The sequence below is a fragment of the Pavona decussata genome, unplaced genomic scaffold (assembly GCF_977016875.1).
Source record: "Pavona decussata unplaced genomic scaffold, jaPavDecu1.1 SCAFFOLD_156, whole genome shotgun sequence".
NCBI lineage: Eukaryota > Metazoa > Cnidaria > Anthozoa > Scleractinia > Agariciidae > Pavona > Pavona decussata.
Genome location: NW_028145568.1, coordinates 3,470,001 through 3,485,677, shown reverse-complemented (window position 1 = coordinate 3,485,677; position 15,677 = coordinate 3,470,001). Strand labels below are relative to the sequence as shown.

The 15,677-nt window shown below is 37.7% G+C and overlaps 1 protein-coding gene across 2 annotated transcripts; it reads right to left on the bottom strand.

The window, feature by feature from the left end:
- Window positions 1-3,941: 3,941 nt before the first annotated feature.
- On the bottom strand, window positions 3,942-14,673 carry LOC146465362 (uncharacterized). Of its 2 annotated transcripts, none has more exons than XM_085128699.1 (5): window positions 14,472-14,673; window positions 9,724-10,086; window positions 8,093-8,237; window positions 7,351-7,525; window positions 3,942-5,985 (listed from the first exon to the last, which is right to left on the bottom strand). In XM_085128699.1, the coding sequence occupies exons 2-5, from the start codon at window positions 10,060-10,062 to the stop codon at window positions 5,829-5,831; spliced, it is 816 nt and encodes a 271-aa protein (XP_084984825.1). In that variant the 5' UTR covers window positions 10,063-10,086; window positions 14,472-14,673; the 3' UTR covers window positions 3,942-5,828. The 2 variants fall into 2 exon arrangements, with proteins under 2 accessions (XP_084984825.1, XP_084984826.1); XM_085128700.1 differs by lacking the exon at window positions 14,472-14,673 and adding an exon at window positions 13,536-13,778.
- Window positions 14,674-15,677: the final 1,004 nt, after the last annotated feature.

Genomic DNA, 15,677 nt, shown 5'->3' with positions numbered 1-15,677 from the left:
GCTTGCGTAAGCATATACTCATCTAGAGCCTAAAATCGAGTTCCCTTATTCACATGATGTGGCAGACCACCTATACTCCTTTTCAGTGATTTTTGTGTGTCGTACGACCAATCCCCATCAAAGTCAAAACTTTCTTCAATTCGGCATTCTTTATTGATATTTGATAAACGGGTTACGCATGCAATTACAGTTTTGTACGGGAATAATCAAGTGGATTGGTCAAGATACAGACAGTGAAAAGCACTGCGAGTCCGCTCCACTCACTCACACCAGAACATATACGAGCAATTTTCTCGTGAAACACTTCGACTACCTAAGGCATAGTTCAGTGGCTTACAAGGCCTGGTTCAACTTGAAAGAAAAACTTTCGTTCGATATTTCGAAAACATAGCAAGGAAAAATATATTTTTTGAGGGGGGGGGGGGGGGGGGTCTCGAGGTGGAAGTTCTAATCACGTGACCAATAAATGGCTGGTAACGGTCAAAATCTGGGTAAAATGGGGAAGGTAAAATTAAACTGAAACAAATTTCTTTGGGTTTCAGTCTTCCACATCTAAGATGCTCTTCAAAAATTAGCCTTGTATTATGTTCAAGATTAATAGTAAAAACGCAATTAGGTCAAATGGGTCACGTAACTTAAGGAACATCTTAACTTTAAATACAAACAAACAATATAATAACACAAAATGGAATGACAATATAGGCACTTAAATCAAGAACCTGTTAACAAATATTGTCAAAATTATGTCGCAGAGCCTTCCCCCATTGTTCAAAAAATGCATGTTGTGACGTCACAGAAAAGAAGGTCACGTGATACTAGCAAACACTTTCGCCCGATAGATATATTCAGAGCTAACTTACCCTTAGTCCATGGAACTGTGGAGTCATTGTTCTTGATAAACAATACGAGAATACTAAATTCTTTGCGGGAGTTTTTTTTAGCTGCTTTAAGGTATCAGTCACCCCTCGTGCCCCGTTTGCCCGCGCACTACAGCAGCGTTCGTTGTTTTGGCATAAACCCTATGAAACATATGTATATGATTTTAAAGCTTATAATTACTAATTCTAGATTGATATTCATTTCGTAGAAAGGGCAAAAAAATTATTAAACGTGCTGAAGAAATGAAGAGTTTTATCTAAGGCAGTATGTTGTTATAAATTGTGCTCCAAGTCCACCGCCGGATAACAGCGCGAGAAAACCATCAGCACGGCATTCGGTTCTCAGCACAATTGCCACTGAAACCTTGCCTTATATTTTTGACAGGTGCGTTTATTTCATTGTAGTTGTGTAGTAGTTTAAGGTGGAGATAAAATAAATAAATAAATAAATAAATAAATAAATTGTAAAGCCACTGGAATATAAACTGTAACTCCCAAACGCGAAGACTAATTCAAATTTGCAGACACTAGCTGTTTTGTAGTTTACCTATCCGACTACATTTAAGCCACATTTTAGTCCAGCAAATTGGTCCAGGGGTTGTCGACATGGAACTCGTAATGCACGGGAAACACGAAATAACAACGCGTTATTGTGCACAATGACAGGACATGCTGACAGCCAATTAAGATAATGAAGATGAAAAAAATTTGGGCGGGTAACCGCCGCACATATATTTCTGTTATTTTTTTATTTATTTATTTTTTGTTGTTGTTGTAAACAAACGGAAGCTTTAAAAGGATTTATAGAGATATTTAAACTCTATCTGTGCAACTGATTGGTAATTTGCAAATTGTGTTTTTTAAGCTGCGTTGCTGAGTATTCGTATTCTGGTCACTATTCTATGAAGTTTAAAATGATTAGGGATGCAACAGATATGATGCAATCAGTGAAACAGCGAATGTGAAGGTCCGATGATTGAAATGTTCTGTAGAAGACCGTAAAGATAATGCATAAGTTCGATTTCCTCCGGTCAAGTTTTTGAATGCAACAAATTGGTATAGCATTTTCAACAATTAATAAAATAAAACAAAACACTTTATTTAAGTGTCTATGTATTTAGCGCAGAGCACTAATTGGGGACTCTCTCCCGATCGAATTGGAATTTGGAAATGGTGTTTTTGGAGGATAAAGGTCTTATACCTTCACATTTTGCCGTGAAAAAAAAATAAAATAAAATAACAACAATGACAACAAACAAACAATCAAATTTGACCTTGAATCCTTTGTGTGAGTCTTGAAAGCAAACCAAGCACATTTTACCCTTCATTACCTGAAGTATTTGCCGTTAGCAAATGATAATTCCCCAGAAATGATGCTTCAGCTGTGGTGCAGGAGTCTTTAACAAAATGTAGCTTTGCCCTTAAAAATATAACAGTTTTCCTTTAGTTGCACTGAAGGATCGGAGTAACCACGAAGAGAGTTCGAATTCTTTTGAGGGAAATGGATTATTTATAACTGACTTGGCACCCTGCATTTTTCCTAATGCCCTGAGATAGTTTATTAACTTGAAAAGTCAGTCTCCAAGGAGACAATGTAGGCCGCAGTTAACTAAACTACACGATTCTATTGTCCTGTGCGTTAGAAAACAGAAGTGTTTCAATCACTTGTGTAAATCGGGGAACTAATTAGTTAGTAAAAGATTAAATTAAGGAGAAACTTTATATGCATGTCGTTTTGTATCTCAGTATGTTACTAGACCAAGTATTCAATCATTCAGTTGGGGAACTAATTAGTTTTATAAAGGTTAAATTGTGAAGAAACTTTGCATGTTTTTTATGCCTGTAGCCCAAACCTTTTAATCAAACAATTGGAAAACTAATTGGTTTAATTTATATTTATATTTATAAGTACAATGGAACAATGAATCGGGCGGCAAAATGCTTTCTTCACATGGAAGCCCCAATTCCTGCGGAACTGCAATATTGATCACAAATAATGCCAATTACACACCTCTCTACAATTCTTGATCCCTCGATTCGTTTTATTATCTTAAAATTTCAAGTCGACGACAAAGTGTATGTTATTGTAAATATTCTAGCCTGTGCACAGCCGCCCCCTCCCCTCAGGAAAAATCGGTCCTGAGGGGAGGGGGCGGCTGTGCAAAGGCTATAAATATTCATGCAACAAACAAAGATAACGATCTTATCCAGTTCTTTAGAAAGTTGCATGTCTTACCGGCTCTAAACTGAAAACTCAGATTCAAAAGAAAATATTACTTCAGGTGGAGATCTCAATTGTCCCGTTTAAACCCTGCTATAAACGAGGTTGTTTCATGCTTCCAAGGAAGGCGGCGATTGACAGCATTGATAGTTTCCAAAGTGTACTTGAAAATATTGCCTGCGATACGTACTAATTATGCGGCAAAGTGCTTAGCTTTAGGTGAAATTAGAGAGATGAAAGGTCCAGGCATGTGGGAAATGAATATCACACTTTTGGATGATGAAGTACACCTAAATTATTTAAGAATTAGTATATCCAAATGGAAATGAGAGAGAAAATGAACTGTCTGACAAACGCTGCATTTGCATTGGGAATGCATGAATCAAATATTTAACAAATAGATACCACTTTGCCTTTCGTCTGTATTCTGAGAACACACAGATAAAGTCAAAACGTGATGAGAACAAAGAGGTGCGGCTCGTAGCGTAACTGATGTTCTTACTACGTTTTGACGTCCTTTATGCGTTATCAGAGTACAGACCCAAGGAAAAATGGAATCTATTTGTTTTACACAATAACCAAGACATTTCAACACATTTCGTGAGCATGGCATCGTGTTGCTGAGCTGATTCAAAAACGTTCCAGCAAACTCAGTTTTAGACTTCTACACATATGCAATTGTAATCCTCTTAATTAGAGTATAATGCGACAGAGTCTCACTAACAATATTTTCAAAATTTACCTTTATTTTAGAAGGAAATCCTGACCCCAAAATATTACAGCATGTAACTCGCTTCACTGCGATTTGTAATCGATTACTCGCCATTACCGGATTTCTATCGGCGACATATTTCGACAAATATTTGCAAAACTTTTTAACCGGTCACTCTTGCTGGACTCTAGCTTCTGATCACATGCGCCGGTCACACCACAGGATGACGTCAATCGTGCGTCTATACTCTAATTACAAACTCATTACATCAATCAAAACACGAGTTTTACACTGTTTATTGTATAAAGTATAATATTACACGATAGCTATTACTAAAATCGATCTCGATTAGATGAAAGTACAGATAAACTGGAACTGCTTTATAAGGAAAAGGTATAAAAAGAATCATCGTGCATGCGTGAGACCATTGGCATTGATATGATGAGAAAGGTACTAAGTACTTTTTAAATTTAGGAAAGAGAAACCATATGATAAAACACAGCAGAAACCTGTTAATATGTGGTTCCATAACTATACACCCATATCAGATAGTTTCTAAACAAAAACGCTTTTATGAAATTTTATATAAAATAGATGACTCTGTAGAGACATCAGATTAGATAGAGACATTTCTAAATAGTATTGACATCCCTCAATTATCGGAATAAAAAATTGAAACCAATCATAAGAAGGAACAATTACAATAGAAAAATGTAGGACAGCTTTTTTATATATCGTCCTTCCTTGTAATAAGCTCGTATCATACATTTTGCCTCTTGTTACTCTGTTTTGTCATATCCTAAGCCAGAACCTTAAACGCCCCCGCCTTCAAATTCAAGCTTCCTCGTCACCAAACTTATTATGCATGCTTAGTGTTTAATATTAATGTGTGACGAAACAACTAAAAATCTTTGACATATCATGGATTTTACAGAAACAATATATACCTGGTCTCTTGATATTCATTCATTTTCAAAAGGCGTTCGACCGTTTAGAATGGAACTTTCTGTTGGATTGTCTAAACCTTTTAAACTTCGGTCCAAGAATATCAAAAGTTGTGTAATAAATAATGGATGTATTCAAACTATTTTAATTTGATCTCACACGCGTTGTCAGATACGGCAACCCTCTTTTTTCTATCGTTTTCTTCTTGGTGTGCCGAAATTTTAGCGATTGCCGTGAGAGAAAATGGAGAAATTAAAGGAATCAATCAATCAAGTAGAAACGAAACTTCTCCAATACACTGATGATACAACTGCGGTACTCTTCAATTTAGAGTTTGCCCAATTTAATTCATCCAGTTGCTCTGGTTTAAAAGTAAATGGCTGGAAGACTGAACGATTGTGGATAGGATCTCTGAAGGACAATGAAATGTAACCTTTTAGAATTGAATGGCCCAAGGAGCCCAAAAAAAAAAGCCCTTGGAGGTTTCTTCACTTGTGTTAAAAAGACGTTAGACATGAAGAATTTTTTGAACGATATTTGGTCCTCGAGGGGGCTTTCCACCAATGGAATCTATTAATGGAAAGTTCGTCCTGTGAGTTTTGCAGAAATCACTAAAAGCTGGTTATAGTTTGTTCTTCCTCGGAGAAATCATTTCATATTTTCCTTCCTGTGCGCAAGAACGGTTTCGCGTTAAAGAAAAAAGCGGTATTATGTCAAATATTTCAGCAGTTTTATCTTGACCAACATACAGCATAATCTCCCTGCCAGTGCCTCTTTTCTTCCGTGCGTTACTGGATACGATAGCCTCTCATCATTATTTACAAATTCTTTCATCCGCAGTTCATATATATGAATTTCTTATTAATATTCACTTCCAACGTGTTTATTCCTCAAGTTTTCACTCTCCTCCCAAGGAGAGCACAAAAACAGGAAAACCAGGCAAAATCAATAAGAAGAAAATTTTCGATTGAATGCTTATGAAAGTAAAATTCTTGCCTTAGTATTTAGCGCTCCGATCCAAGTCATTTGTTTATTTCAAATAGCAAGCGTCCAAAAACAGACACTTGTCGTGTTAGTTTGAGCCTGCTGCGTCATTTTTATAACAAAATGTATCGTACGTTTTGTTCTTAGGTTTCGGTGTAGTTGAGCCTGCAATGCCTCGTGGTGCGCAATTAGCTTTCCCCTGTTGCATCGGAAAGCGAACGGTGCCGTCTGCGAGCCATGACCACCTAAAAGGCATTAGAAAAAAAAAAAGACATGAATGCAATTTCAAATATTATGTAAAGCCTTGATAGTATATTCTTTTATGTATAAGGAGCATCCAATGGTTCGTTTAGGTGGAATATCTGTTCGAAGAGACCGTTACCCGCCTTAGAAATTTGGACAATTTTAAGAAAACTAGTGTTGACTCTTGAAGGGTTACCTCAAACTTTCCCATTGCTGAAAAACCAACCCCCTTAGTTTTTGTGGGGGCAAACACGTCGTTAATATTGCGAAAAATGGTCAGCTACCGTTTTTGGAAAGCCAGTGACAGCTCGCAAATTCGGGGAATATATGATTCCATTCCCCAAAATTTTCGGTAATTTTAACTTCTAAGTAAAGAATCCGAACAGTTCAATTTACCAATTTACTTCTTTAGGGCCAATCTCGTTCCCGGGGTCTCTCTGGGACATGAAGAGGAGAGACCCTAGGAACGAGGTTGCTTCAGGGCCATAAAATGATGTAGGAATACAATGCTCCTCGTTGGGTAGGCAGTGGCTTCAGCCGTCATTTTTCAGTTCAGTGGTGTGGAAGGCCTTCTGTATAGATGTTCGTAGTGGCAAGGTGAAGGAATGCTCTTGAGGTGATCGACTACTATCATGTAAACGCGCAATCTGACTGGCTACACAGGTGCCGTCTATCGCTCTCAGTTTCTATCGCCTTTGATATTTGGCTCGGGGCTTCGCCAACTATCAGCTGGTAGATACCTCGAACTTGCCGTCTAATTGTTAAATATCGTAAAAATTGGAATTTGATCCTAATCATGAGGGTTTACCGATATGTGCTTTTTGCGAGGAATGAGGTGTGGTCGTGAAACTTAAACGACTGAACATTGTTAACAACAACTGTCTACAGAAAGTAAATAAATAAACAAACAGACAAACAAATAAAAAAAAAAACATACAGACAAACAAACTGATCTCATGGTCTGAGTACGGGTAAAATTTTGGTCCGGCACGGATGGGGCAAAATATATCTGAGTCGAACCAATTTTTTTGATACGCGTACTTTTCTCATTCGAGCCCTGACAAATATTTTCTTCTGTGTAAATGGGGATTAGAACGCTAGAAACACAAAATCCCAGGTTGAAAATTCAATAAAATATGATATTGCATGGTTGTGAGCGTAACCTAGGATGATAGTTTACTTGCTGAAGTAAAAAGAAACAATAGAAAAATAGTAAAATGCAGTAGAAATCGTTTGTTAATGACGACCCCTATGGCCGGCAAGTTTGAAGGAAAGATGCTGAGGAGGAAATTTATTTCAACATTCACGTTTCCTTCCATTTAATTGAGAACGGAGGGATCAAGGGCAGAAATAGCAGATTAACTTACGCGCAATGTTCAAAACCCGTTTCCCAGGCTTTGTAGAGCTGACTGTATGTTGCCAGTGTTGCTCCGTGGAGTTCACAAAATCGTTTAGCGTCTTCATAATCCAGGTTGTAGCGACCAACTTTACCGAAGTGCACGTTTGCATAGCCCTGAGCAGAGAATACCACTTCTTTTAAATCTGGAAAGTAATAAAGACGAGAAGAAGAAAGGTGTGTTATTGATGTTGAATACTACAGTCCGTCATGACCGCCCTAAGCTTTACCGCAGCCGTCTTTCCTTTTCTTACTAAAAATGCCAGTCTTCTCACATTTTCTGGAGTATGGAAGAAGAAAGGTGTGTTATTGATGTTGAATACTACAGTCCGTCATGACCGCCCTAAGCTTTACCGCAGCTGTCTTTCCTTTTCTTACTAAAATTGCCAGTCTTCTCACAGTTTCTGGAGTATGGCTGTAATATTACATGTGCAGTTCAGATAAGGTATCGATGGCACGATGTCTTAAGTGATCTTTGGTCCAACAGGCTGCATAGGCATTAAAGCAGAAGAAGCTGTCATTGATCATCAGAAAGGGCATTTTGGGAGCCACTGTGGAAGTTTGAAGGAAAAGTAAGAATTATCCTATTAGCGAGTGATTGGACATGACAACCCTTGTTACATGGCTACATGTGGCCTCCCAATCTGAGTACACGCTGGTGAAGAAATTAAAAACTGTGAATTTTATTTTTACATTAACTTCATGCTACCCACCAATATTGCATTTATCGTCGATAAATGGCCGGATCTTAAGTGCTGGTTTGCAGTGACAGGTAAATTGGCCCAGCCATGGACCCTCGGTGCAATTTCCGCCATAGTTACATGGATTACTGGCGCATGGGTAAAGGCCAAACAGAGACTGAAATAAAGAAATGGTAATGTGAAAAGAGGCGCTAATTTTGTGCATTATAACAATCTGTCATCATGGAAGCTCAGAAATAAGAATAATTTCTATAGCATGGTGCGATCAAACAAGCATCATGAATAATTTGTTTTGAGTAATTTTGGCACCTATAATGATTTTTCATAAATCTTTTACTGAAGTTTAATGATTCCAAAAGGAGTCGTGAGAGTGGAGAATTTAGTAAGACTTTTTATAAGCTCTACCTCTGTAGTTTTACATTAGTTAACTGTTTATATTAATTTTTATCCTTGTAAAGCGCATTTGATCATGCTCACATGGAATTTGCGCTATACAAATTTTAATTATTATAACTATTATTATTATTATTATTATTAGTTTATATTTGAAGGAAACTACTATGGTGTGTAGGAGAAAACTTGTTTTATATGGACATCTCCGCGGGTGTACACACTGCGATAGCGTTACATTGTTGATGTAGGATTTTCAAGATGGCGGCGAAGCGGGAGAAAGTCGGTCAGGTTTGTGCTTCGTTTATCGGTAGAATGATTGGTTAGTTGCGCTCGTTTTACATGCTTGCAAGACGTATTACTTATCTAGCTCGTATCTATGTTTACATTGTTAGCAACATATGGATTGTATTTCGACCAAATAAATGCTTATATGTCTCCCTCCCAGGTTTCATATTCCATTAGGTTTTTCCCAGGGGACAGGGGTGAGTTGGTTGTGAGACAATGGCCCAGGTTTCGCGTTTGAACCTTGGATCTTTACTATGATTATCACGAGACTCTCAGGATAATAACCTTTTCGCAGCATCACGAGGCTTTTGGCCAAATGTTCACGCACAGTAAAAATATTTTGCCTCGCTTTCATAGTTAGGCAAAGACCCTTTAAAGTAAGGCGTTTCCATTAGTTCTCCCTCTCAGTCTGCAAGCTTCAGGAAAATCAAGCAATCAACCCGCCCCCATCCCCGTCTTCCGCCTGTGAAATTCTTGTATTTAATTTTCTAGTTTGCCTTTTTACTGGCCCTCGCCTTTGCTAAGGCTTTTTTAAATACCTTCTTGTTACCTCACCGTTTGTCAGTTATTAGTTTAAGTTTTGTACTTTTAAATTAAAAGCGGCCATGAACAATGGCCAAATGTTTATCTCAAAACAAAATGAGTTTGTATTCTGTTTGTTTTCCTGAAGCGCTCTAGCAAACATGCTTGGCTGTTAGCAATCAAAATTGCTCTCATTTAATGTTGTTCCGATCGCAAAGAGGAGACATAAACATTAATTTAACTATTTAAATCTAACACATGGGACACAAAAATTCATCCTCGCGGAGCATGTTATTTACCCTGTGATCATCGTGATCGTAGTACGCACACCATCTGTGCTGTTAAACTGGGATTTGCCTGCTAGTTCAAGAAAGTATCTCAAAGGCGATCATATTGTTGAATGAGAAAGAACGAAATCAAAAAGCGTCGTATAATGTACTCACCTTTGCAGTGGTACCATAGTAATCAAATGTGGGTCTTTCTTGTATTTTGTGAGGATCAAAATATTTCTCTGAGTTGCTAAGTTCACAGGAATGAAATCCCTTGTCATTGCTTTTCTCGAAGTTAAATGAAAGACAACTGTTGGGGCCAAATTCCAAGCACAGAAAGGAGCAGTCTAGGAGATCTGTGACTTGCCTCACTGCCGTCACATTTCCAATCAAAGACTTGCCCTCCATGATGTAAAATTCCCTCTCTCGTACGGTGTAACGAAGACTTTGACCAAGGAATGGCAGTGTTATGATCCAGCTGATCAGAACAGCGATGGACTTGAAAGATGGCATTTGCCTTAACAGCGTATGCTATTACTGAAAAAAGGTAAGATAAAAACTGTGGTTAGAAGGTGGCAATGTAAATGTGATAGCTCAGGCGAGGGTGTCCCGAGCGAGGTACTGCTTCCTACCTTATCTGTTCCGTTTGGCCTTGTGCATCAGTTTGTGTGCATTAGTCATAATTAGTGAGTTGTGGCTGATACATTGAGGGCATTTCAACGCCCATTAATAGTTGGTATAATTTTTCAGACAATGTCTCGTGTAAGGATCTACTCGTCTTGAGCCTAAAATCAAGCTTCGATCTTATTCACATGTGTTTTAAGGTATCAGACATCCTTCGGGACCCGTTTGCTCGCGCACTGCAGCAGCCTTCGTTGTTTTTGCATAATCCCTATTAACCGTATACATTTTAAAAGCTTACTAATTCTAGTTTACGGTTATTTCGTAGAAAAAGTCCAAAAATTAAACGTGCTTAAGAAATGAAGAGTTTTATCTAAGATAATATGTTGTTATATATCGCGCTCACCGGATAACAACGCGTGTAAACTATCAGCACGGCATTCGGTTCTGAACACAATTGCCTCAAATAAAAGAATTAAATGAATTAGAAAGCCGTGGAAAATAAACTGTAACCCTCAAACGCGAAGAATAATTCAAATTTGAAGACACTGTTTTGTATTTTACCTATCCGACTACATTAAGCCAAATTTTAGCCTGGCAAATTGGTCCGGGAGTTGCCGACATAGAACTTTTAATGCACGGGAAACTCGAAGTAACAAAGTGTTATTGTGTACAATGACCGGACATGGCGACAGCCAATTAATATAACGAAAATGAAAAATTCTTTGTGGAGCAATAACCCATTCCACACAAAAAAATATTTTCTGTTGTTTGTTGTTTGTTCTTAAATAAATCAAGCCTTAGAAAAGATTTATAAAGTTAAAGTTAAAATGATTAAGGATCAGTAGACAGATATGATGAAATCGAGACAGCCAATGAGAAGGTCCAATGACTGAAACTTATGTAGAAGACCAGACTGTTCCAAACATTCTAAGAATAATACATTGGTTCGATTTCCTCGCCAAGCTTTTTGAATGAAACAAATTGGTATAGCCATTTCAACAAAGAAATAAAATAAAACAAATCACTTTATCTAATTGTTAATATATATAGCACAGGGACACTCCAGATCGAACTGGAATTTGGAAATGTTGGTTTTGGAGGACACAGATATTATACCTTCAAATTTTACCACGAAAAAAAAATTGAGCTTAAATCCTTTGTCAGAGTCTTGAAAACAACTCAAAACACATTTTACCCTTCATTACCTGAAGTATTTGCTGTTAATGATAATTCCCGAGAAATGTTGCCTCAGCTGTGGTGCAGGAGTCTATCTGGCTTTGCACTTGAAAATATAACATTGTTCCTTAAGTTGCACTGAAGGATCGGAGTAACCACGAAGAGAGTTCGAATTCTTTTGAGGGAAATGGATTATTTATAACTGACTCGGCATCTTGGCATTATCTGCTTATTTCACTGACTAATGCCCTGGCATAGTTTATTAACTTGAAAAGTCAGTCTCCAAGGAGACAATGTAAGCCGCAGTTAACAGAGCTACACGATTATATTGTTCTGTGCGTTAAAGAGCAGAAGTGTTCCAATCACTTGTGTAATTGGTTAGTGAAAGATTAAATTAAGGAGAAACTTTATATGCATGTCGTTTTGTATCTCAATATGTAACTAGACCAAGTATTCAATCATTCAGTTGGGGAAGTAATTAGTTTTATAAAGGTTAAATTGTGAAGAAACTTTACATGTTTTTTTATGTATGTAGACTGAACGTTTTGATCAGACAATTGGAGAACTAATTAGTTTAATTGAAATTTATATTTATAAGTACAATGGAACAATGAATCGGGCGGCAAAATGCTTTCTTCACATGGAAGCCCTAATTCCTGAGGAACTCCAATATTGTCACAAATAATGCCAGTTACACACCTTTGTACAATTCCGGATCCCTCGTGTCGTTTTATTATCTTAAAACTTCAAGTCGACGACAAAGTATATGCTGTAAATATTTTTTCAACAAACAAAGATAACGGGCAAATTCCCGGTTGAACGGGGGGGAATTTTTGCTTTGGAACAAATTTCGAACAGGTGTCGAACTTTTCACGAGCCGACTGAATCATTCCAAATTAAAATAGCCGTACTCAATTGATTCAGAGATAAAGCTTTTCATGTACTTAATTCAAAGTATAAGGTACCGCTCATAAAAAGCTCGGCGTCTGAACTTTGCCGTATGCACGAGTTAGCCCGAAATTACACCGACTTTTCTCCCTTGGGAATGCCAAAGACCTGTCGAAGATCAAATAAAGTTAAACACGGGATGTGCTGGCGTTGCGCCCCAAAAGTCGGTAGCGAAGGTAAACTTTACATGGACTTATTAATTAAAAGTATGACAATGGTCGATTTGACGAGGATCTATTAATGGAAAAGGGCAGGATTTATTTTGTTGTTTAAAAATTTTAACACGTACACTTATCACTGTTCAATAGAAATGGTTGTGTTTTTCTTTAAACTTGTTTCCTGATATCACGACCTTTTTGACAACAGATGAAATCGGAAATTGTTGAAAATGCTGTAAATATGATGCAAGGAAACGATAAATAAGAAAACACAATTATAAAATGTTGTTTTAGAGGCGACTGCTCCAAGTATTTCAACCATTGGTTTGACATCAAGATTAATTTTTAAGATTGAAATAAATTGCAATGACCGGTCAAAGTCTATTCAAACGCAGATCTTAAGGTTACCGGATACCTTCGAGAGACGTTTTCTTGCCAAAAAAAAGTTTTGAGGCCAAATTAAACATAACTAGTCTCACCTCATTTTCAAGAAAAAATATATTACAAATCTTGAGGCGTGCGCGAATTATCAACAAGAAAAGTTTTTACAAAGAAATTCGATCACCCGCCAGAGTGCTATAAGGCAATTAAAATGTGTCAGCGTCAGGGCTTCCCGTGATGTTTTTCGCGGTAAAACATCCGGAGTCGTTCATTTCATGTCGCTTCTTTTCCTTTGGTTTACGTTTGGAACTTTATTCACACGAAGTTCGCTTGTATTCGTTTTGCGTATCGTGTATGGCGATAAATATGAAAGAAAAGAGTCCGTGGTTGAAAAACTTAGAAGAAAACTTGTCCTAAGAAAAAGAAGAAGAAAGTTTCCGATGAAGGATGGCGAAAGACTCTTGCCGAAACCGCATAAGCGCATAGCGCATAAGCCCAGGTACAATAATCGATATATCGAGTTCTTTGAGGCCCTTTCCCTCCCCACATATTGCGCTCAACGCTGGCCTCCAGGTTGCGGGTGAAAATATTTCCATCAAACCTGCAAAGCAGAAAAACTCGGATCTTGAACTGCAAGCTTGCGACGGCAATTTCAGATTCGCATGGATAATAGTATATATAAATAGTCCTTCAACGTACCCCAGTGACCGCAATTTTGCCTGCAGCTGTTCTTTCGGATCGATGGGGTTCACCGTCAAAGCCACTGCAGTTTTCCTTTTCTTCGAAGAATTTTTTCTGCCCGGCATTTCGCAAGGAAATCCGAGAAATTCTGACTGGTTATAGAACTGCAGTCACGTACTCAACTTTTTTCCGGCGCAACACCAGTAATCTCAGGGGACTCAGCAGTAGGTCTCCTGTACTTCTATTGGCTTTCGACCACAGTGTTGAAATATGGCGCAGCAAGGGCGTGAAATGTTTGTAAACCTTCAGAAGCGGAAAAAGCCTCCTTCGTTTTTACGCGAGTGTGCTTTCTTTAAAGTATATTTATATGGTACAAGAATTTGACGGATTGCCTTGAAATTTGGGTTGAAGATTCCCAAGACACCGAGCAAAAAAACTGTGTGAGGGATTTCCGTCTTGTAAAATTGATCTCCCGTAATGGCCTTCGTCGTAAAACTTATCGGTGAGTTTTTGATCATCAAAATTGACAGTAAAATTGCGAAGTAACCAATAGGAATATCGAAAAAGCCTCAGACAGTTTTGAAGATTAATGCCTTGCGATTGATATGATGCAGTAGCTTTGTATTCCATACCCGATAAATTCGCTCAAAGAGACATCAGTCATTTTGGGCTTTTGGAAGGCACTCTCCTTACGGCCAGAAAAAATCAAAGCGAAATAATTTTTACCGAAAAGTACATTTCATTAGCTTTGTACTGATATATAGTTTATGGTTGTTGCATTTAAGACAGCGCGCAAATATTTTTTTTCGCGAAGGACACCCGCGAAGGTATCCGGTAACCTTAAACAAGCTATCGAAAATCTACTCTTTGAAAACACAATGGAATTTAATCTTGCATCCTTTGCTCGAGTCTTAAGAACAACAATAGCATATCCATTAACTGAACTTTCATTACCTGTAGTATTTTCTCGTGACAAATGATAATTCCTGCGAATGATGCCGAAGCCGTCTGTGGTGCTGGAGTTTTTAAAGAAAACTGGTTCCTCTCTCTGAAAAATGAAAGCTTTGGACGAAACTTCGCTCAAAGGACATGAATGTTTTATGACTGACTTGGCACCTTGGGTTAACATATATCATAAACTTGACATGTTTTTCAGAATCATCTTATCAGGTGCTGAATTCAATGATTGTGTATTTTGCATCTACAAAGCGTTTTAATCTTTCATTTGGTGAAATAAGATTAAATTAGGAATATACAAACTGTCTTATGCCGCCCCAGTTTCAATTACAGTTCTTAATGGTAACCATTCCTAATAAGTATTTTACGGTTTTTGTCCATTCCTTATCATAGAAACCAGGAAACTGAGTTAAGAATTGGTTTCTGATTAGCGTGTGTATATCGAGTTATGGATGCACGCGGGACGTGTGGAGAGCACGAGAGAAGCGTAAGAGTTGCTCGAGGCATAGCCGAGAGAAACTCTCGCTTGTTGAGTGCTCGCCAAATTTCCCAAGTGCATCCATAATGAACTTGATATGCACACAGCTAAAACCATGAACTCTGAAAAGCCCCGTGGAGACGAGCCAATAAAATATGTATTTATGAACCAATTTTTTTTAAAACATAGTGACAACAAAGTAGGGCGCGGAAAATTCTGTCAATGCGCCGTACAGAAAAACAAATAAGCCTTGACGCAGGGTGTTGTTGGAACGCTAGAATTTAAAATGGAGATTTTGACATAGATGAAAATTAGAAGTTATCCGTTAGCATCGCCGTTAATTTTATATAAGACTCCCTCCGAGTACTTTAAAGGACAAATGTTAACTCTGTAGACATGACAAATGTTAATTGTAGACAACAAATGTTAATTCTGTAGTAGAGCATTAAAAGGGAGATTTTGACATAGTTGGAAATTAGAAACTACACAGTGTCGCCGTTAATTTGTATGAGACTCCCTCAAAGCTAAGTACTTTAAATGACAAATGCTTAATTTTGTAGTAAAGCATTAACGTTTAAACCTCATGCACCACATGGTGCATAAGACTGTCCACAAGCGGAAATTCTGAAAAAGGTTTCTCATAATTTGTGAAAAAGTTATTGAAAATTTGTTCGAAATATTCCAGAAAGTGCTTTTTTATCAAAAGGTACTAATTTTCCCTTTTC

Excerpts from the sequence above, each read along its gene's own strand:
- LOC146465362 (XM_085128699.1), bottom strand. The coding sequence starts at position 10,062 with ATGCCATCTTTCAAGTCCATCGCTGTTCTGATCAGCTGGATCATAACA. Across the intron at positions 8,238-9,723 it reads ACTATGGTACCACTGCAAAG|TCTCTGTTTGGCCTTTACCC; the intron begins GTGAGTACATTA and ends TCTTTATTTCAG. Across the intron at positions 5,986-7,350 it reads ACGGGTTTTGAACATTGCGC|GTGGTCATGGCTCGCAGACG; the intron begins GTAAGTTAATCT and ends AATGCCTTTTAG.